General features: G+C 43.4%; 1 protein-coding gene across 2 annotated transcripts in view; it reads left to right on the top strand.

Moving 5' to 3' along the window:
• The window catches only part of LOC115179418 (partitioning defective 3 homolog B), a 197,880-nt gene that overhangs the window by 107,035 nt on the left and 67,638 nt on the right, over window positions 1-23,207 (top strand). For both annotated transcript variants that reach the window (XM_029740918.1, XM_029740919.1), the window contains 4 exons: window positions 3,049-3,240; window positions 10,443-10,626; window positions 15,144-15,279; window positions 17,407-17,525. In XM_029740918.1, coding sequence (XP_029596778.1) covers window positions 3,049-3,240; window positions 10,443-10,626; window positions 15,144-15,279; window positions 17,407-17,525 — 631 coding nt within the window. The remainder of the gene's footprint in view (window positions 1-3,048; window positions 3,241-10,442; window positions 10,627-15,143; window positions 15,280-17,406; window positions 17,526-23,207) is intronic.

Raw genomic sequence — 23,207 nt, 5'->3', positions numbered from 1 at the left:
CCCAGGTGACCCTATTGACCTCGTCCCTCTGGCAGTGTGCTCAGACTTTTGTGGATCGGAGTAGGGGCCCTTTCTAGCATCTCCCACTGAAGGACACACTCCATCACTGTAGTGACACTTGGAGTGGATAGATACTCTGAACTCCCCTGGTTCCCATCCTTTTCCACAGGTGTCCCTGTGTAAATAAGGTCTGCACTGGGAACAGGGTGATGAGGTACTTAAGCGATACTAGTACATCCGAGCTTCGATGGAAGCCTCAAACTGGACTTATGAACTCTTTTCTGAGGTATTTGGTATTTATGAGGATCCCTATTTCACAGTCCCCTTTGTGCAGTAAGGTATTCTTTTAGATGTTTTTTTAAATCTGGTTTAATTGCTAGCTTGAGTTACCTGGTGTGGCAGAGAGTTCCACATAGTCATGGCTCTATTTAATACTGTGTTTTTCCCAGCCTCTGTTCTGGACCTGGGGAATGTGAAGAGACCTCTGGTTGCGTGTCTTGTGTTGTACCGATGCGTTTCCGAACTGTGTGCCAACTGGTTGAACAGACAGTTCGCTACCTTCAACACATCAATACCTCGCACCAAGACCAATAGTGATGCTGTCAATCTCTCCTTAACTTTGCATGTTACTGACACTTGCCCTCCGTGTACATCAAGGCGTGATATGTGCTGCTTTGTTCTGGACCAAATGCAATTTACCTACAGTCCCACTCAAAAGTTTGGACACACCTACTCAGTCAAAGGATTTTATTTATTTATAATATTTTGTACATTGTATAATAATAGTGAAGACATAAAAACTAGGAAATAACATGCATGGAATCATGTACTAACCAGAAAAGGGTTAAACAAATAAATACAAATATTTTTATTTTAGTTTCTTTAAAGTAGCCACCCTTTGCATTGATGACAGCTTTGCACACTCTTGACATTCTCTCAACCAGCTTCATGAGGAATGGTTATCCAAAAGTCTTGAAGGGGTTCCCACATATGCTGTGCACTTGTTGGCTGCTTTTCCCATCTCAATTGGGTGAACTCTAATGAACGTATCCTCTGCAGCAGAGATAACTCTGGGTCCTCCTTTCCTGTGGCGGTCTTCATGAGAGCCAGTTTCATCATAGCGCTTGATGGTTTTTGCGACTGCACTTGAAAAAACTTTGAAGTTCTTGAAATGTTCTGTATTGACTGACCTTCATGTCTTAAAGCAATGATGGACTGTCATTTCTCTTTGCTTATTTGAGCTGTTCTTGCCATACTATGGACTTGGTCTTTTACCAAATAGGGCTGGCTATCTTCTGTATACCACCCCTACCTTGTCATAACTGATTGGCTCAAATGCATAAGAAAATAAATTCCACAAAGGAACTTTTAACAAGGCACACCTGTTAATTGAAATGCATTCCAGGTGACTACCTCATGAAGCTGGTTGAGAGAATGCCAAGACTGTGCAAAGCTGTCATCACGGCAAATTTGGAGAATCTCATTTAACATATATTTTGATTTGTTTAACCCTTTTTTGGTTACTTACATGATCCCATATGTGTTATTTCATAGTTTTGATGTCTTCGCTATTATTCTACAATGTAGAAAATAGTAAAAATAAAGGAACCCTTGAATGAGTAGGTGTGTCCAAACTTTTGACTGGTACTGTATGTTCCTCCACACATCTGGACAGTAATCCTGGTGCGACTGAACTAGGGCCTGTAGGACCTGTCTCGTTGACTGACATGTCAAAAAGGCAGTGCATTGCCCTATCATGGACAGACCTCTTCCAATTTTATGTTTTGACCATGACAGCTTGGCCACCACTCCCTCTATCTTCCATCTCCTCTTCTGGTTGCCTTCTCAAAGTGTTTCAGTCCAACCCTTTTTTCAAAAACAATAAACAGGGAAAAGGGAAGATTGAGAGACTGAGAGAGATAAAAAAGGCAAACTTGGCGCGAGAGAAAGTTGAGATATTTTAGCATAAATTGAAAGTGCGTATGTGTGGGGGGCCGAGGTGTGTATGTGCATGTGCCTCTCTCTCTTCTTGTGTGTTGCCTGCGAGTGTTGCCTGTTGTCGCAGGCTCCCTCCCTGCGCTGTGTGTGGGAATGCTAATTAAAAACTCTAAAGAGGCTAGCTAATGAGCGTGTGCAGGGAGGGAGGGTCTCTCTCTCTGGCTGTCATAGTCTCTCTACAGGCAGCCAGGGGAGGAGAAGCCACAGCCTCACACTGAAACTGGGACCTAACCCAATTCTGACAGTGTGGAGGTGGGGGTGGGGGTTACTATCCTTGTGGGGACCAGAAGTCATGTAGAAGTCAGTATCCTTGTGGGGACCAGAAGTGGGGACATTTTGCTGGTCCCCACAAGGAAAGAGGGTTAGGTTTATTTATTTATACATATATTCTTTTATTTAACCTTTATTTAACTTTAGGGTTACAATTACGGTTAGGTTTAGGGTTAGGTTTAGGGGTTAGGAAAAATAGGATTTTAAATGGGATTCAATTGTTTAACCCCACAAGTATTGTGAAACAAACATGTGTGTTTGTGCTTGTCTTTTCAGGTGTGTTTGTGCATGTGTGCTTGCTCGCACACATGTGTGATTCTGTGTGTGTGTGTGTGTGTGTGTGTGCTTCTGCTTGCCCGTACGTGGTGTGTGTGTGTCTTGGGAATTGTGTGTGTGTGTGTGATCTGATAGGACCAGAAGGTTATTGGCGGTGTGAGAGGTCAGGGCCTGGCGGGGGCTGCTTAATGACTGAGGTCAGAGGTCAGTGGTGAAAAATGGCGTGATGGAGCTGGTGGCACTAAGGATTCTTTAGTACCTCTGGCCATGTCTCTGTGTTTCAGTTTCTGTCTCTCCCTCACTCTCTCTCTCAGATCTACAGGTGTGTCTTGGTCTGTAGTAGCTGCTACATACAAATTCTCTCCCTCTCTCTCCTCCTTGTCTCTCTCTCCTTCTTAATCTCTCCATGCCTCTTTCTCTCCCTCTGTCATTGTTCCTACCCCTCTCTTTCTCTCTCACTGCTCTCCCCCACCTCCACCATTTCCCACCGACTTTCCTCTCCAGGACGGCCGCCTGCGGGTCAACGACCAGCTGATTGCGGTGAACGGCGAGGCGCTGCTCGGCCGCTCCAACCACGTCGCCATGGAGACCCTACGCCACTCCATGTCCTGGGAGGGCAATGCCCGCGGCACCATCCAATTGGTGCTCCTCCGCCCCGCCCCCTCATCTGGCTCCGCCCACAACACCAACGCCCAGGTACGCTACGAACGGGACAACGATCACCGCGGTTCACTACTTCGCCGGCGAGCCTCTGACCCGAGGGGTCTCCGATACAGGCACAGATATATGCAGGGGTCAGCTCAAAGCTATACACTTAGTGATGCACGCAGGTACACAACGCAAGGGAACTTGCGTAGTCAAACACTCGGTAACATACACGAACACACGCAAGGCGCAACTCCCAGCGAGGTACAGAGCAGCACACACAGATACTCTGAAGGCCTGGCGCAGGTATACACACAGGAGAACACACACAGCTACACGGAGGACACCATGCAGAAACACACACTCGGCAATGTGCCACACAGCCACACGACAGGCAATGTAAAGAGCAACGCGCACAGGTTTAGGTCCTTAGACGACAATGCCGACAGATACACGCGGGAATGCACACGCAGCCACACACCCGACAACATACGCAGCCACGCACCCGACAACATACGCAGCCACACACCCAGCCACACACCCGACAACATACGCAGCCACACACCCGACAACATACGCAGCCACACACCCGACAACTTACGCAGCCACACACCCGACAACTTACGCAGCCACACACCCGACAACATACGCAGCCACACACCCAGCCACACACCCGACAACATACGCAGCCACACACCCGACAACTTATGCAGCCAAACACCCGACAACCTTTACATTCACAAGAGAAGCCACACACCCGACCGCATACGCAGCCGCACACACAACAACCCACGCAGCCGAACAACCGACAAAATACACCATTATACACGCAGCCACACACCCGACAACGTACACAGCCACACAAACCATTACACACACAGTCAAACGCAGGACAACACACGCAGTCACACACGTAGCCACTCACCCGACAACATACACATCAGCAACACACATGCCTATGCAGAGAGCATAAGGGCGCTGACAGGGGCAATGTACGGTGACTTACACAGACATGACAAAACACACAACCACTTAGACATAAACAGAAACGCACACGGATCCAACTACACACACAACCAGGACCTGATGCAACATCATCACCACAGGCTCTCAGGAGGACTCTGAGAGAACACATACATGTTTGTGCGGATATTTACATATGTGTGTGTGTGTGTGTGTGCATTTATTGATAAGTGTGTGTGTGTGTGTGTGTGTGTGTGTGTGTGTGTGTGTGTGTACAGCATTAACTCTTTCCCCTGCCCAAAACTGTTCCCTCTTCCCACAATGACCACCTTAATACGGGCAATGACTGTTAACCAACCGCTGTAACTAAAAATCAGGAGAAAATGTTTGTGCACTACTTATAAATAATTAATTGCGTGTTATTGATCATTATTAAAAAGTTACCACTAATTTTGACGACAATAGTTGGGCACAAAAATGGCCACTGGTTGTTTCCCTGTCTTCAAATCTTTGTCTGCAATGCTACTGACAATCTGGCAATATTGCCAACATCCCTGAAACACTTTTTAAACCTATTCTGTTTCTTGTGTTTTACATACTTTTTTATTTACTTTCATTATTTTTGTATTGTTCACTTGTCACCAGACCTGTCACTCAATGTTGTGTTTATAATCTCACAAAAGTCCTTTGTTGAATAAAGAGTCTTCCTAAAGTCTACCTCTTGCATGCTGTCTGTCTGTTTCACTGTGGTGGTGGTGTGGCAATTCCTTGCTTTCTACTGGCTAGTTCTCCTGTCCTCTCTCTTCCTGGTCTTCCTGGTCTATATACCTCTCCATCTCTCTTTGGAATGATTGTTTCTATCTTTCAGTCTCTTTCTCTCTCGGGGCTTATTCTTCTCTCTTCGCTGGGTATCGTCCCTATCCCCCATACTGACCCCTAACACACAGTCAAGTGGCTCACTCAGTCTCATCTAAACAGGGCAAAGAAATTTGGAAAACCAATTTTCCCCTTAGGGATGATCACGTTTTCTACTACGGTAGTTTACTGCGCTGTCCTCTTTCTGTAAGTATATGCACTTCAGAATTCCACAGTCAGAAAAGGAAAAGCATTATATAAACGGTCTATAGCAATATGACAGCAAACGCATGACAATATAATACAGACAGACTTTCCATGCTTAGTTGTTGTTTTTTGCGCTACTACCAATTATTTACAAGGTTTTGTTACTGATTTGTACTCTTGTTTTAAACTTACTATTGAAAGTTGTAATAGTAGAATGCACAAGGTGCAATTTGTAAATTGGGTAGAGTATCATCAGTTCCTCTTGTCATGTCAGTCATTGTATACCTTAGAGCTACAGTTGAAATTGGATGTTTACATACACTTAGGTTGGAGTCATTAAAACTCGTTTTTTTTCAACCACTCCACAAATTTCTTGTTAACAAACTATAGTTTTGGCAAGTCGGTGAGGACATCTACTTTGTGCATGACACAAGTAATTTTTCCAACAATTGTTTACAGATTATTTCACTTATAATTCACTGTATCACAATTCCAGTGGATCAGGAGTTTACATACACTAAGTTGACTGTGCCTTTAAACAGCTTGCAAAATTCCAGAAAATTATGTCATGGCTTTAGAAGCTTCTGACATCATTTGAGTCAATTGGAGGTGTACCTGTGGATGCATTTCAAGGCCTACCTTCAAACTCAGTGCCTCTTTGCTTGACATGGGAAAATCAACAGAAATCAGCTAAGACCTCAGAAAAAAAATTGTAGACCTCCACAAGTCTGGTTCATCCTTGGGAGAAATTTCCAAACACCATAAGGTACCACGTTCATCTGTACAAACAATAGTACGCATGTATAAACGCCACGCAGCTGTCATACCGCTCAGGAAGGAGACGCGTTCTGTCTCCTAGAGATGTATGTACTTTGGTGCGAAAAGTGCAAATCAATCCCAGAACAACAGCAAAGGACCTTGTGAAGATGCTGGAGGAAACCGGTACAAAAGTATCTATATCCACAGTAAAACGAGTCCTATATTGACATAACCTGAAAGGCCGCTCAGCAAGGAAGAAGCCACTGCTCCAAAACCGCCATGAAAAAGCCAGACTACGGTTTGCAACTGCACATGGGGACAAAGATTGTACTTTTTGGAGAAATGTCCTCTGGTCTGATGAAACAAAAATGTAACTGTTTGGCCATAATGACCATCGTTATGTTTGGAGGAAAGAAAAGGGGGGGGGGCTTGCAAGCCGAAGAACACCATCCCAACCGTGAAACACAAGGGTGGCAGCATCATGTTGTGGGGGTGCTTTGCTGCAGGAGGGACTGGTGCACTTCTCAAAATAGATGGCGTCATGAGGTTGGAAAATAATGTGGATATATTGAAGCAACATCTCAACACATCAATCAGGAAGTTAAAGCTTGGCCTCAAATGGGTCTTCCAAATGGACAATGACCCCAACCATACTTCCAAAGTTGTGGCAAAATGGCTTAAGGACAACAAAGTCAAGGTATTGAAGTGGCCATCACAAAGCCCTGACCTCAATCCTATAGAAGATTTGTGGGCAGAACTGAAAAAGCATGTGTGAGCAAGGAGGCCTACAAACCTGACTCAGTTACACCAGCTCTGTCAGGAGGAATGGGCCAAAATTCACCCAACTTATTGTGGGAAGCTTGTGGAAGGCTACCCGAAACGTTTGACCCAAGTTAAACAATTTAAAGGCAATGCTACCAAATACTAATTGAGTGTATGTAAACTTCTGACCCACTGGTAAAGCTGATGAAAGAAATAAAAGCTGAACTAAATCATTCTCTCTACTATTATTCTGACATTTCACATTCCTAAAAGAAAGTGGTGATCGTAACTGACTTAAGAAAGGACATTTTACGAGTAATAAATGTCAGGAATTGTGAAAAACTGAGTTTAAATGTACTTGGCTAAGGTGTATGTAAACTTCAGACTTCAACTGTATTTATACCTTGTCAGAAATGCCATGATCATCTAGCCCATGTCACTTTAAAAAAGTTTATTTCTGTTTTTTTAGATAGTAGATATTGTTGTAATTTTTTTGTCACTCAAATATTAAGAGCAGTGTGCGGTTTCCTTTTTCCTCCAGTCAAATATCAAGAGCAGTGTGCGGTTTCCTTTTTCCTTCAGTCAAATATTAAGAGCAGTGTGCGGTTTCCTTTTTCCTTCAGTCAAATATCAAGAGCAGTGTGCGGTTTCCTTTTTCCTCCACTCAAATATCAAGAGCAGTGTGCGGTTTCCTTTTTCCTCCAGTCAAATATCAAGAGCAGTGTGCGGTTTCCTTTTTCCTCCAGTCAAATATCAAGAGCAGTGTGCGGTTTCCTTTTTCCTTCACTCAAATATTACAAATACACATAAGACAATTTCTTTGCACCCCATGACAAAATGTGTAGAATTGCAGGAAATACGCTTTAAACCTGCAAAATGATCTCCACCAACAAGAGGGGAGTGAACAGTTTGTGTCATTAACAGTGCTTGTGCTCATAGAAATAGACGTGTCACGTGCGCGCGGGTGGCGCGGGATGTTCCCCAATGCTGGGAGGGGGGCCCCCCCGAGTGAAAAAGTTTCCGTCTTGGGTTATCACAACAGCCACTCAAAAGCATTGTGAACCATGACGGGGTAGCTATTAGTTCATTTTTTCTAGTCTTTCTTCTTTCACTATTACGGTGTTAATGTCTGATGGTAGGGTATAATGGAGGGGCAGGGTGGAGAATGAGATGAGACAGCAAGGGGTTATGGGATTAAATGGGTGTGACCAATGACCCTCCCCTTTTGTGTCCTCCTGTCAGTCTCTCCTTGGCCACAGCCCTTCTGGATGTCAGTCTTAAGAAATTGCCATGGAAAATTGTGTGTGTGGGTGCTCCCTCAAAGCCTGTTGAAAAATTGTATAACTGCTAGTGCAGTTCTCACTGCAAATCTCCGTAGGCCTCAGCCTATGTTCACTCAGCAATCTACACACACACACACACACACACACACACACACACACACACACACACACACACACACACACATACACACATACATACACACATACACACATACACACATACACACATACATACATACATACATACATACACACACACACACTAGGTCTAATCTTATCAGACAACGAGACCCCAAGATGAAAGCCCAAAGCCTTGAGGGTAGCTCCAGGACCCCCACCTCTCTCTCTAACCCTACCAACTCAGAGGGGTGTTCCTCAATATCCTCATTGTGTTGACCAGCAGGTTCTTATTGTTCGGTGGATTAGGACGTGAGCTCCACTCTGGCTGCTTTGATGGCTCTGCCTGGCTGTCAAAGACCCATGAGGCAGATGGGTGGATAGATGGAGCGGTACCATGTGGGTGTTGGGTGGGTGTGAGCCATTCTGACAGATGAAGATGTGTGTGACAGTAATACATGTAAAGAGCCGTGGTTGCCGCTAATGATACCGTTGGGAACGTGTGTGTGTGTGACTGCACGCAGGAACAAAAGCACAACGGACACCCCCCCAAAGCCAAACTCACACACTGTGCTACCGAACGCACACAATGAAAATCCCCTTTGATATGAGGATGATGGCCTAATGAAAGGAGTTAGCACATAGAGACGGTGAACGCGTTACGCCACCACTGCTCATTACGTATAATGTGACAATGATGCAAAGCCCATAGCCACACACCCACAGAGTTAGAGAGAGACAGGTTGTGGGTGATTTTGTGTCTGTCCATTTATTTGTGTGTGTGTGTGTACGCCTGTGTGTGTGACGGCTGTAGATCCCACCGCACGTCGCTCTCAAAGGAGAGGCTTTCATCTTTTATCTACAGTATGTCTCACTCTGCCACCGGCCCTCTCTATCTGTCTGTGTGCGTCCCAAATGGCATCCTATTCCCAACGTAGTGCGCTACTTTTGACCAAGGCCCATAGGGTGCCATTTGGGATGCAGCTTCTATCTGCTTCTCCATCTGCTCCTCTGTGGCGGTGGAGACTGTCCGATAACATGCCTGTCGTCAGCATGAGGGATTAACGTAATTACTTCATTTCCAACCCTCAACCAAACAGCGAGTCTTAGTGGTGCTACTGTCCTCTTACTGATGAAGCACACTCAAACACAATGTAAGCCAATGGGAAGCTGTCTGTTATGATTTCAGTATGAAATGGGTAGATTTGGTGTACAGTGCATTAGGCAGAGTTGGTGTACAGTGCATTAGGGAGAGTTCGTGTACAGTGCATTAGGGAGAGTTGGTGTACAGTGCATTAGGTAGAGTTGGTGTACAGTGCATTAGGTAGAGTTGGTGTACAGTGCATTAGGTAGAGTTGGTGTACAGTGCATTAGGGAGAGTTGGTGTACAGTGCATTAGGGAGAGTTGGTGTACAGTGCATTAGGGAGAGTTGGTGTACAGTGCATTAGGGAGAGTTGGTGTACAGTGCATTAGGGAGAGTTGGTGTACAGTGCATTAGGTAGAGTTGGTGTACAGTGCATTAGGTAGAGTTGGTGTACAGTGCATTAGGGAGAGTTGGTGTACAGTGCATTAGGGAGAGTTGGTGTACAGTGCATTAGGGAGAGTTGGTGTACAGTGCATTAGGGAGAGTTGGTGTACAGTGCATTAGGGAGAGTTGGTGTACAGTGCATTAGGGAGAGTTGGTGTACAGTGCATTAGGGAGAGTTGGTGTACAGTGCGTTGATACTGTGCAGTAGCAGTTTTAGACGCTGATACTGTACACATGCGAGCCAGTGCATGCTACTGCCAGGTAAGCTTGAAAATCGATAGACTCAATAAGTGATTTGATTACTTCCTGAGGTCTCCCATGAGCATGAGGAAGATTCAGACTGAAGTCAATGGAAGAGTGGCACATTCTTATTCACTGGTGTGTTGAGGGTCTCGGTTTTCCAGCTTCTCTGATGCTAGCCCTCTCTGGCTCGAACGGAAATAGAATGATAGTGGGTAAGCGGCTACTGTGTCTCCAACTGTAGTCATAGATATAGTGCTCTGGTACTCAAAGATATTCTATGATCGTAAGTACACTTCAACACAACATATGTGCATCTATACTATGTACTTATTGTCCCCATAACTTTTCAATTAAGAAGCACATATATATTTTTCTCACTCAATGATTTAATGTCCAGTGTCATCCTCCGCATATTTTACATGTACCTCTCACATGAAAACCTAAAAACACATTCAATGTGCATCCAATGTAGGAAAAACTCCAAGGCACTAATGCAATTCACTGACCTCTGCTCCTCTCCCCCTGGCTGTGACAGGAGAGCCAAGAGGCGGCTAGCCACCAGGTCCTAGATGGCCCCTCCAGAACCCCGGCTCAAGCTGCAGCCCTGGAATCCCACCACCACAGCAACGGTCCCAGCCCCCAGCCGCCCAGCCAGCCACCCAGCCAGCCGCCCAGCCAGCCGCCCATGGTCCCCAACAACATCTACTCCAGCTTTAGAGGTGAGAGGACACAGTAGGGCCTGAACTAGAGAAGAGATGGACACACTCATACTGGTGCTTGACTTACACACACACACACACACACACACACACACACACACAGATGAATATAGTATGCACACACAGTCACACACACACGCAAACATTCACACTTGCCTTTAAGACGCTGTACAATGTTTTTTTTAAATCACAGCAGTTATATACACTGAAAAAAATATAGACGCAACATGTAAAGTGTTGGTCCCATGTTTCATGAGCTGAAATGTTCCATACCCACAAATTTCTTTTACATTTTGTGCACATATTTGTTTACATCCATGTTAGTGAGCATTTCTCCTTTGCCAAGATAATCCATCCACCTGACAGGTGTGGCATATCAAGAATCTGATTAAACAGCTTGATCATTGCACAGGTGCACCTTGTGGTGGGGAAAATAAAAGGCCACTCTAAAATGTCCAGTTTTGTCACGAAACACAATCCTACATATGGATCAAGTTTTGAAGGAGATTGCAATTGGCATGCTGACTGCAGGAATGTCCACCAGAGCTATTGCCAGGTAATTGAATGTTAATTTTGCCCCATGGTGGCGGTGGGGTTATGGTTATGGGCAGGCATAAACTACGGACAATGAACAAAATTGCATTGTATCAATGGCAATTTGAATGCACAGAGATACCGTGTGTGGGTGTGTACATATACACTACCACTACTATTGTTGTAAATGACTATTGTAGCTGGAAACTGCAGATTTTCTATGGAATATCTACATAGGCGTACAGAGGCCCATTATCAGCAACCATCACTCCTGTGTTCCAATGGCACATTGTGTTAGCTAATCCAAGTTTATAATTTTAAAAAGCTAATAAATCATTAGGAAACCCTTTTGCAATTATGTTAGCGCAGCTGAAAACTGTTCTGATTAAAGAAACAATAAAACTGGCCTTTAGACTAGTTGAGTATCTGGAGCATCAGCATTTGTGGATTCGATTACAGGCTCAAAATGGCCAGAAACAAAGCACTTTCTTCTCAGACTTGTCTGTCTATTCTTGTTCTGAGAAATGAAGGCAAGTCCATGCGAGTAATCTCGTACAACGCTGTGTACTTCTCCCTTCACAGAACAGAGCAAACTGGCTCTAACCAGAATAGAAAGAGTGGGAGGCCCCGGTGCACAACTGAGCAAGAGGACAAGTACATTAGTGTTTAGTTTGAGAAACAGACGCCTCACAACTGGCAGCTTCATTAAATACTACCCGCAAAATACGTCTCAACATCAACAATGAAGAGGCATCTCCGTGATGCTGGCCTTCTAGGCAGAGTTGCAAAGAAAAAGCCATATCTCAGACTGGCCAATAAAAGATTAAGATGGGCAAAAGAACACATACACTGGACAGAGGAAGATTGGAAAAAAGTGTTATGGACAGACTAATCTAAGTTTGAGGTGTTCGGATCACAAAGAAGAACATTCGTGTGACGTTGAAAAAATGAAAATATGGTGGAGGACTGCTTGACGGCGTTTGTCAAGCATGGTGCAGGCAATGTGATGGTCTGGGGCGCTTTGGTGGTGGTAAAGTGGGAGATTTGTACAGGGTAAAAGTGATTGTGAAGGAAGGAAATCACTCCATTTTGCAATGCCATGCCATACCCTGTGTACGGCGCTTAACTGGAGCCAATTTCCTCCTACAACAGGACAATGACCCAAAGCACAGCTCCAAACTGTGCACTAACTATTTAGGGAAGAAGCAGTCAGCTGGTATTCTGTCTATAATGGAGTGGCCAGTACAGTCACCGGATCTCAACCCTATTGAGCTGTTGTGGGAGCAGCTTGACCGTATGTTACGTAAGAAGTGCCCATCAAGCCAATCCAACTTGTGGAATTTTATATTTGAGATTCTTTGCCTTGATGACAGCTTTGCACACACTCTTGGCATTGTCTCAACAAGCTTCATGAGGCAGTCACCTGGAATGCATTTCAATTAACGTGTGCCTTGTTAATTTGTGGAATTTCTTTTCTTCTTAATGCGTTTGAGCCAATCAGTTGTGTTGTGTCAAGGTAGGGGAGGTATACAGAAAATGGCCCTATTTGGTAAAAGACCAAGTCCGTACTATGGCAAGAACAGCTCAAATAAGCTAAGAGAACCAACGGTTCATTATTTTAAGACATGAAGGTTAGTCAATATGGAACATTTCAAGAACTTTGAAAGTTTCTTCAAGTACAGTCGCAAAAATCATGAAGCGATGTGATGAAACTGGCTCTCATGAGGACCGCCACAGGAAAGGAAGAACCAGAGTTACCTCTGCTGCAGAGGATAAGTTCATTAGAGTTACCAGCCTCAAATTGCATCCCAAATAAACACTTTACAGATTTCAAGTAACCGACACATCAACTGTTCAGAGGAGACTGTGTGAATCAGCCCTTCATGGTCGAATTGCTGCAAAGAAACCACTACTAAAGGACACCAATAATAAGAAGAAGAGACTTGCATGGGCCAAGAAAAAATGGACCGCTGGAAATCTGCTTTGGTCTGATGAGTCTAAATTTGAGATTTTGTGTTCCAACTGCCGTGTCTTTGTGAGACGCAGAGTAGGTGAACGGATGACCTCCGCATGTGTGGTTCCCACCGTGAAGCATGGAGGAGGAGGTGTGATGGTGTGGGGGGGCTTTGCTGGTGATACTGTCAGTGATTTATTTTGAATTCAAGGCACACTTAACCAGCATGGCTACCACAGCATTCTGCAGCGATACACCATCCCATCTGGTTTGCGCTTAGTGGGACTATCATTTGTTTTTCAACAGGACAATCACCCAACACACCTCCAGGCTGTGTAAGGGCTATTTGACCAAGAAGGAGAGTGATGGAGTGCTGCATCAGATGACCTGGCCTCCACAATCACCCAATCTCAACCCAATTGAGATGGTTTGGGATGAGTTGGACATCAAAGTGAAGGAAAAGCAGCCAACAAGTGCTCAGCATATGTGGGAACTCCTTCAAGACTGTTGGAAAAGCATTCCAGGTGAAGCTGGTTGAGAGAATGCCAAGAGTGTGCAAAGCTGTCATCAAGGCAAAGGGTGGTTACTTTGAACAATCTCAAATATATAAAATATTTTGATTTGTTTAACACTTTTTTTTGTTACTACAATGTTCCATATGTGTTATTTCATAGTTTTTGATGTCTTCACTATTATTCTACAATGTAGAAAATGGTACAAATGAAGAGAAACCCTGCAATGAGTAGGTGTGACCAAACTTTTGACTGTGTATTCATATCATCACAGCTTTGAACCACCACATCTCCTCATGACCAACCACATACTACAAACATTATGCCCGCTGTTTGTAAATGTACCATGTCCTACATATTCCAACCGACTCCATTTCACTTTTATACTTAACTTCATCAGCGCCTATTTATAGCGAAGGGGGTGACTCATTAGCCATGTTTTTCCCGGTACGTATCTCCCTCGCGTTCATGTGCAAAGTTCTGACCTTGGAATCATTATGCTGATGAAATGGCTTCTAAGTGGGCCGGATTTGCATACGGACTATTGTGCGAGCAGCAGAAGAGAGGACTACAAACTGTTTTACATTTATTCTTTGGCTTTTTTTCTTTACCTCCCCAGAGAGTGCAGGAAGCCCACACAAAGCCTGTGCTTTCAGAGGGAACAGTTTGGAAATAGAAATACAGAAGTTACTTTTTGCCTTGGCAGTGTACGAGGTATTGTCATGTGGAGTAGTACCTAGTGGAAATGCTCACAACATTATATGGGCTTAGCTTTATCCACTGAAATTCACGTACTCCTCAATTTGACACACTTTCTACATATCGCTGTAGCTTGTGTCTCTCCTAATGTAACTGACTTAGGGGGGTGTTTTTGTGCTGTGTTTGTGTGTGTTCTGTACATGTTTCATGAGGCGTACAGAGTTGTGTTTTCGCGCGCACAGTTGGAAATCCATCCCTCAATACTGTTTGGCTCCGTCAGATGATTGAGTGTGTGTATCACTGTCCTAGGCAGGCAGTCTTACAGACAGCTAGCATTGACACAGCTTCCAACGCAATGGCTGTATACCAAATGGCACCCATCGGGCTCAGAAGTATTGCACTATATAGGAAATAGGGTACCATTTGGGACATATCCAATGCCTCCGGTCTCAGTGGCCCTTCATGAAAGTGATGACTGCTTTATCTCTAGCCAGAGGAAGATGTATATTTTTCCTCTTAAAACAGGACTATCACGTTTTCCACATGTGATCCTGTATTTACATGGCATAGACCTTCTTCATGTGTCTGAGATTTCATGTGTGCTTGACACGGTTGTATTAGAGTAGAATTTGCCTGTCAGCACTGATCTAGGTTCAGCTTAACCACCCTCAATCCTAACTGTAGTCTTTAGGGCGATAGCCTCAAAACTGACCTTAGATGAAACACTCCATCCTACTCTATTAAAGGCGCTAGTCACTGGTGGAATTTCTGATTGTGTGTCTGTCTGTGCTGTTTGTCCCTATCCTCTCCCAATCCAGCTCCTCCCACTAATGGTGGCCACGCCCATTACGAGGAAGAGGAGGAAATGGAGGAGGATTTCCCCTCGCCGCCTTCGCCTGGCTCCGTGGAGGAGATGAACGCTAAACTCCAATACACAACACAACCTCACCGGAGGTAATTACACTGTGGCCCTGTTTGAATTCCAGACTAGGTCAAAAGTAGTGCGCTACATGGGGAATAGATTGCCATTTGGGACGTATTCCTTAGAGTTCCTTTAAAATTAGACATTGGTCATATTCATTTATGTACATCGTAGCAAAACTTTCTGCAACGGAAAATGAAAACAAACATTTCTTATTTGACAAAGATCGGTACGAGGTATGTCCCTCTGAACGGGGTATGGTAGTAGGTGCCGGGCGCACCGGTTTGTGTCAAGAACTGCAGCGTTGCTGGGTTTTTCATACTCAACAGTTTCCCGTGTGTATCAAGAATGATCTACCACCCAAAGGATATCCAACTTGACACAACTGTGGGAAGATTTGGAGTCAACGTGGGCCAGCATTCCTGTGGAACGCTTTTGACACCTTGTAGAGTCCATTCCCCAACGAATTGAGGCTGTTCTGATTGCAAATAGGGGGGTGCAACTCAATATTAGGAAGGTGTTCCTAATGTTTGGAATAGTCAGTGTATTTAGCTTATGCTGGTGAACGCTGATATTCGGGATCATATTTATAGTTATTATACCAGTAAATTAGTATTCCTGGGGAAAAAATGAATGTTGTAAACACGCTCAAAAGTCACATTTGTTTTTTACAAAGCTATTTCACTATCATTATGGAAAATGAGTTATGAATAATGTTGAGTGAGAAAGTTAAAGGATCTAAGGGCAAGTCAGTTAAGAATAAATTCTTATTTACAAAGACAGCCTTTTGGTTTCTGGTTGTTTAAATACCCCCTCCCCCCCAAAAAAAATGCTTATGACACCTTGAAATGGGGAGGACTAGATACGTAAAGTGATTTCATTTCTAAACGGCAAAACAGTTATGTACTTTCGCCTCGTATACTGTAAAACATTTGACCTCAAGTGAAATATTATCTTGCGTAGCACCCCGTATTTTCGACATATTCAACAGCGTTTAAGAAATATATTACCTTCAACGTGTTATCTTGTGAACAAGCCATCAATGCCATCAATGGGGCGGCAGCGTAGCCTAGTGGTTGGAGCGTAGGACTAGTAACCGAAAGGTTGCAAGATCGAATCCTCGAGCTGACAAGGTACAAATCTGTCGTTCTGCCCCTGAACAGGCCGTTAACCCACTGTTCCTAAGTTTTGTTATTATTGGTGTCGTAAAAATTTTAGATAACGGGTCAGCAATTCAACATGTTTGACATTTTAGTGGAAATACTACTACTATCAGCTTTTTGATAAGCTGTTTAGCAAAAAAAACATGTCCCGTATTATCGGCACCTTAAAATGTTGTTCAATTACAAGATATATCCGTTTAAATTTGTTAAAAAAAAGAGGCACCAACCTCGTATCCGAACTATTTACTAGATAGTTCTGGTTAAAAATAAATAAATAACTTGAAATCCGTTAGCTATATTGCAGAGGTAAAAAGTTGGATATTAAATGTGTGGCCTGTCGTGCAGTCGAATTTTACAATATAAAGCGTGTCCCACAATATGTGTGTGTGTGTGTGTGTGTGTGTGTATATATATGACTTTTTTGGAAACTCTTAAAACCTAACTCAATTTACACAAATTGCAATGAAAATCTTTAGTCGCAAAATGTACCGTTATTTTCCAGTCCATTTAAATGTTGAGCTAGAGGTGATTTAATCCTCTAACTGCTAGAGTATGTCCGAAGTTAGGTGGTGTCCGAAGTTAGGTGGTGTCCGATGTTGGGGGAAAATTATCTAATACATTGGAACATGTGTAAGATTTGTATACATGCTTGGAAATATGTTTCCCCTTTATTAATTTAGGTGGCCCACTGCTGCTAAATGTTTGCCACTGGTACAAAAAATATGTTGTAATTGTTGTACAATAATTTTTGCCAAGAAGTGCTTTTAAATGGACTGTTGTTGGCTCAATGACTGGCAGTCTATGGAAACAGCTACAATGGTATTGCTCTAATGCTAGTAGCATTACTATCCTTGCCACCACTGCTGGAAAATAAATAACACAAAGTATATTTACTTAAAATACCCTGTAAAAGAGTTAAACATTAAAATAGGACATAACAAAAGTACAGGCTACAATGTTAGTAGTGTTGATTATAACTTTGTATTTTTTTCTCAGTGAGTGGAACAAGGCTCCCAAAATTCCTGAGGGTCACCTTCACCCAGACACACAGACCGCACAGCCACCCGGGCAGACAGACAACCCTCAGACAAGGAACTCTAAGAGCATGGACCTGGGTGAGCACACACATGCACACAGTGTTGCACGCACACACAGTCCGATATGGAGTGATTTCAGTGCCAACAGAGATTTGTATTTGAGTTCCATAGTTTTTAATTGGTATTAAGATATTGATTTGAATTTATACATTTTGTTTGTTGGATATGCACAAATTCAATCATTTCATTCACAAATTCAATATTGTATTTTATGATTTGAAACTAACTTGAATTAGTATTGCATTCAGTTTAAAAATCACATTTCAAAAGATTTATATATTGAATTTCAGTGTGGTAGATATTGCTTTCATTATCTGTTTCAAGTGTACAAACTATAATTTCAAGTTTACCAATGTTTCATACAGTGCCTTGCAAAAGTATTCACACCCCTTAGATTTCTTCACATTTTATACACATTTTACTGTGTAAATATATACACTGAACAAAAATATAAACGCAACATGTAAAGTGTTGGTTTCATGAGCTGAAATAAAAGATCCCAAAAATGTTCCATACCCACAAAAAGCTTACTACTTTCAAATGTTGTGCACAAATGTGTTTACATCCCTGTTAGAGAATTTCTCATTTGCCAAGATAACTCATCTACCTGACAGGTGTGGTATATTAACAATCTGATTAAACAGCTTGATCATTACACAGGTCCTCCTTGTGCTGGGAATAGTAAGTGGCCACTATAAAATGTGCAGTTTTGTCACAAAACACAATGGTACAGATGTCTCAAGTTTTGAGGGAGCGTGCAGATGGCATGCTGACTGCAGGAATGTCCACCAGAGCTATTGCCAGAGAATGAGAATGTAATGTTCATTTCTCTTTCATAAGCCACCACCTTATGGATTAGAGACTATTGAATTTATTTCTATTGACTGATTTCCTCATATGAACTGTCAGTCAGTAAAATCTATGAAATTGTTACGTGTTGTGTTTATTTTTGCTCAATATTTATATATAACCAGTCAAAAGTTTGGACACACCAACTCATTCCAGGTTTCCAGGTATTTTTTTCTTAAAACCGCATTGTTGGTTAAGTCTTGTAAGTAAGCATTTCACTGTTGTGTTCGGCGCGTGTGACAAATAAAATTTGATTTGATTTGAAATACAATTTGATTTGATATACAGTACAAGTCAAACGTTTGTACACACCTACTCATTCAAGGGTTTTTCTTTATTTTACTATTTTAGTGAAGGCCTCAAAACTATGAAATAACATATGGAATCATGTAGTAACCAAAAAAGTGTTAAACAAATCAAAATATATTTGATATTCTTCAAAGTAGCCACCCTTTGCCTTGATGACAGCTTTGCACACTCTTGGCATTCTCTCAACCAGCTTCAGTCTTGAAGGAGTTCCTACATATGCTGAGCACTTGTTGGCTGCTTTTCCTGCACTCTGCAGTCCAACTCATCCCATACCATCTACATTTTATATATATTTTTTATAATAAAAAATTCATAACAAATAAGTATAAGTATTCAACTTAACAAATCACATAAGTTACATGGACTCACTCTGTATGAAATAATAGAGGTTGACCTGACCCTTCCACTGTCCACCATGCATGCAACATCTGTAAGGTCCCTAGTTAAGTATTGAATTTCAAGCACAGATTCAACATTTACCACATGGGCCCATTGGAATGGTCTTATAATGCTATGTTAACACACGCATATGACCATGGAGGGTTTTTTAAATTCTATTTTAATTCAGCAAAGAAAGAAACATCCTCTCACTGTCAACTGCGTTTATTTTCTTCAAACTTATGTGGAAATATTTCTATGAACATAACAAGATTCAAAACTGAGACATAAACTGAACGAATTCCACAGACATGTGACTAACAGAAATTGAATAATGTGTCCCTGAACAAAGGGGGGGTCAAAATCAAAAGTAACAGCCAGTATCTGCATTAAGTACTGCAGTGCATCTTCTCCTCATGCACTGCACCAGATTTGCCAGTTCTTGCTGTGAGATGTTACCCCACTCTTCCACCAAGGCACCTGCAAGTTCCAGGACATTTCTGGGGGGAATGGCCCTAGCCCTCATCCAACAGTTTACAGATGTGATCAATGGGATTGAGATCTGGGCTCTTTGCTGACCATGGCAGAACACTGACATTCCTGTCTTGCAGGAAATCGCGCACAGAACGAGCAGTATGGCTGGTGGCATTGTCATGCTGGAGGGTCATGTCAGGTTGAGCCTGAAGGAAGGGTACCATATGAGGGAGGAGGATGTCTTCCCTGTAACGCAAAGCATTGAGATTGCCTGCAATGACAACAAGCTAAATCCAATGATGCTTGAGCACACCGTCCCAGAACATGACGGACCCTCCACCTCCAAATCGATCCCGCTCCAGAAGACAGGCCTCTGTGTAACGCTCATTCTTTCGACGATAAACGCGAATCTGACCATCACCCCTGGTTAGACAAAACCGTGACTCGTCAGTGAAGAGCACTTTTTTCCAGTCCTGTCTGGTCCAGCGACGGTGGGTTTGTGCCCACAGGCGATGTTGTTGCCGGTGATGTGTGGTAAGGACCTGCCTTACAACAGGCCTACAAGCCCTCAGTCCAGCCTCTCTCAGCCTATTGCGGACATTCTGAGCACTGATGGAGGGATTGTGTGTTCCTGGTGTAACCCGGGCAGTTGTTGTTGCCATCCTGTACCTGTCCCGCAGGTGTGTTGTTCGGATGTACCGATCCTGTGCAGGTGTTGTTACACCTGGTCTGCCACTGCGAGGACGATCAGCTGTCCGTCCTGTGTCCCTGTAGTCTTAGGCGTCTCACAGTACAGACATTGCAATTTATTTCCCTGACCACATCCGCCGTCCTCATGCCTCCTTGCAGCATGTCTAAGGCACGTTTACACAGATGAGCAGGGACCCTGGGCATCTTTCTTTTGTGGTTTTTCAGAGTCAGTAGAAAGGCCTCTTTAGTGTCCCTAGTTTTCATAACTGCTGCCAACGACTGGAACGAACTACAAAAATCTCTGAAATTGGAAACACTTATCTCCCACACTAGCTTTAAGCACCAGCTGTCAGAGCAGCTCACAGATCACTGCACCTGTACATAGCCCATCTATAATTTAGCCCAAACTACTACCTCTTCCCCTACTGTATTTATTTATTTTATTTATTTTGCTCCTTTGCACCATATTATTTATATTTCAACTTTGAACTTTCTTCAAACTACAAATCTACCATTCCAGTGTTTTTCTTGCTATACTTTATTTACTTTGCCACCATGGCATTTTTTTGCTTTTACCTCCCTTATCTCACATCATTTGCTCACATTGTATATAGTCTTATTTTTTTTCTACTGTATTATTGACTGTATGTTGTTTACTCCATGTGTAACTCTGTGTTGTTGTATGTTGTCGAACTGCTTTGCTTTATCTTGGCCAGGTCGCAATTGTAAATGAGAACTTGTTCTCAACTTGCCTACCTGGTTAAATAAAGGTGAAATAAAAAATAAATAAAAAAATTGCCTACCGTCTGTAAGCTGTTAGTGTCTTAACGACAGTTCCACAGGTGCATGTTCATTAATTGTTTATGGTTCATTGAACAAGCATGGGAAACAGTGTTTAAACCCTTTACAATGAAGATCTGTGAAGTTATTTGGATTTTTACAAATTATCTTTGAAAGACAGGGTCCTGAAAAAGGGACGTTTATTTTTTTGCTGAGTCCATCTATATTTTTTCTATTTTTCTCCCAATTTCATTTATGATCTTGTCTCATCGCTGTAACTCCCCAACGGGCTCGGGAGAGGCGAAGGTCGAGTCGTTCGTCCTCTGAAACATAACCCGCCAAACCGCACTCCTTAACACCCGCCCACTTAACCCGGAAGACAGTTGCACCAATGTGTCGGAGGAAACACACCGAAGTCAGCCTGCAGGCGCCCGGCATGCCACAAGGAGTCGCTAGAGCGCGATGAGCCAAGTAAAGCCCCCCCCCCCCATCAAACCATCCCCTATCCTGGGCGACGCTGGGCCAATTGTGCGCCGCCCAATGGGACTCCCTGTCACGGCCAGTTGTGACACAGCCTGGGATCGAACCCGGGTCTGTAGTGACCCCTTAGACCGCTGCGCCACTTGGGAGGTCTGACCTTTAGAAGACAACGGTTCCTGAACTAGACTGTCTAGTCAGTCTAACACTGCTCTGTGTGCGTGCGTATGTGAGCACGTGTCCGCACTCCTTCAGTCATACCCAACGTTTTCCCTGAAATGATATTGCACTAAGCAGCTTATTTCCTCATATTAGCACCTGGGTGACCCTGTTAGCCTCTCTCTCTTATTTTGCTCTCACACTCTCTCTCTCTCTCACTCCCACCCTCCCTCTGTCTTTTCTTCTTTCTCCCTCTTTTTTTCGCTCTCTTCTCTCATTCTTCCCCCATCTCTCTCTTTTCTCAATCCTCCACCCGTCTCCCTCCCTTTCTCTCTCTTCTCTGTTTCAGAGGGAGGTATATCTTGTTCTGTTAATTATTTTTGCCTGTCGCTGGTTTCCAATCCCAGTTCATTAGGGATGTGGATTGGGTTCCCCCTTCTAAACTAGTTGCACGCCGCTACTGCACATTGATGGGCTTTTATTAGGAAGAGACCCCCCGCATCCTACTCACTGCTTATCTTGTCTTTTCCTTTTTCTCGTAATCCCTCTCTTTCCTCCTTGTTCTCTTTCACTCCCTTTCCGTCCTTCTTTCTCCTTTTTGCGCTCTCTCTCTGCACATCTTTCTCTCTCTCTCTCCTTTCTCTCTCTCTCAATGCATCTACCTTTTCGTTCTCTCTCCATATTTCTACCTCACTTGACCTTTCTCCTACTCTCCACCCCCACCCCCTTGAGGTTGTTATCTGAGGATTGGGGAGCATTACCAGAGGCATGGGGACTGTATGACACTGTGACCCTGTGCTGCGTGTCACATTTGTAGGGATCATCCACTTTAATAGGGGGTAGTTTCCCATTTCCAAACGGGGGTTAAGCTGGGTGAGTCAAGTCTGAGGGTTTATTTTTGCACTAAGCAAAAAGTAATAAGCAATATAAGCTCTGGTGCTTAGCAAATGTTTTCTTATGGGGACTGTAGGGTGCACAAGCAAAACACGGGCTGCATCTCATTTGGCATCCTATTCCCTAATCAGGAACTTTTGACCAGGGTGTGTACTTATACATCAAGCTGCCTCATGCTACAAAGCTAATTATTTGTATAGGGAATAGGGTGGCATTTAGGACGCACACATGACTTGTTTAGCGTTTCAGAGGTATCTGACGTTGGTTAAATGGGCTTAGCCAAGACTGTGGTCCTAAACACTCACTCTCAAGTCTGTCTTAATGGTTGTACCTGGGCCCGTATTTATAAAGCCTTTCAGAGTAGGAGTGCTGATCTAGGATCAGTTTGGCTTTTGAAGTCATAAGGAATATAAGGTGGGAACTAAATCAGCACTTCTACTCTGAGACACGTTTTGAATTCAGACCCAGGAGTTTTTCCCCTGACCACATGACTTGATCTGACAATAGTTGAGTCGTGTACATGGTCATGTACGTGGAGAAGAAACAATGCAGTTCACTGAGCTGTAGTCATTATGAGCTCACTAACACCAGCAGCACATTCCTGTCCCAGCTGCAGAACATTTATTTATCTGTGTGGGTGGGTGAGACATTGTTGATGCTGCTCTCCGAACAGGGGGTGGGGTGGGATCT

This window comes from Salmo trutta, chromosome 39 (genome assembly GCF_901001165.1).
Source record: "Salmo trutta chromosome 39, fSalTru1.1, whole genome shotgun sequence".
Taxonomy (NCBI): Eukaryota; Metazoa; Chordata; class Actinopteri; order Salmoniformes; family Salmonidae; genus Salmo; species Salmo trutta.
The sequence above is the reverse complement of the archived record's forward strand: the minus strand, read 5'-3'. Positions and strand labels throughout refer to the sequence as shown.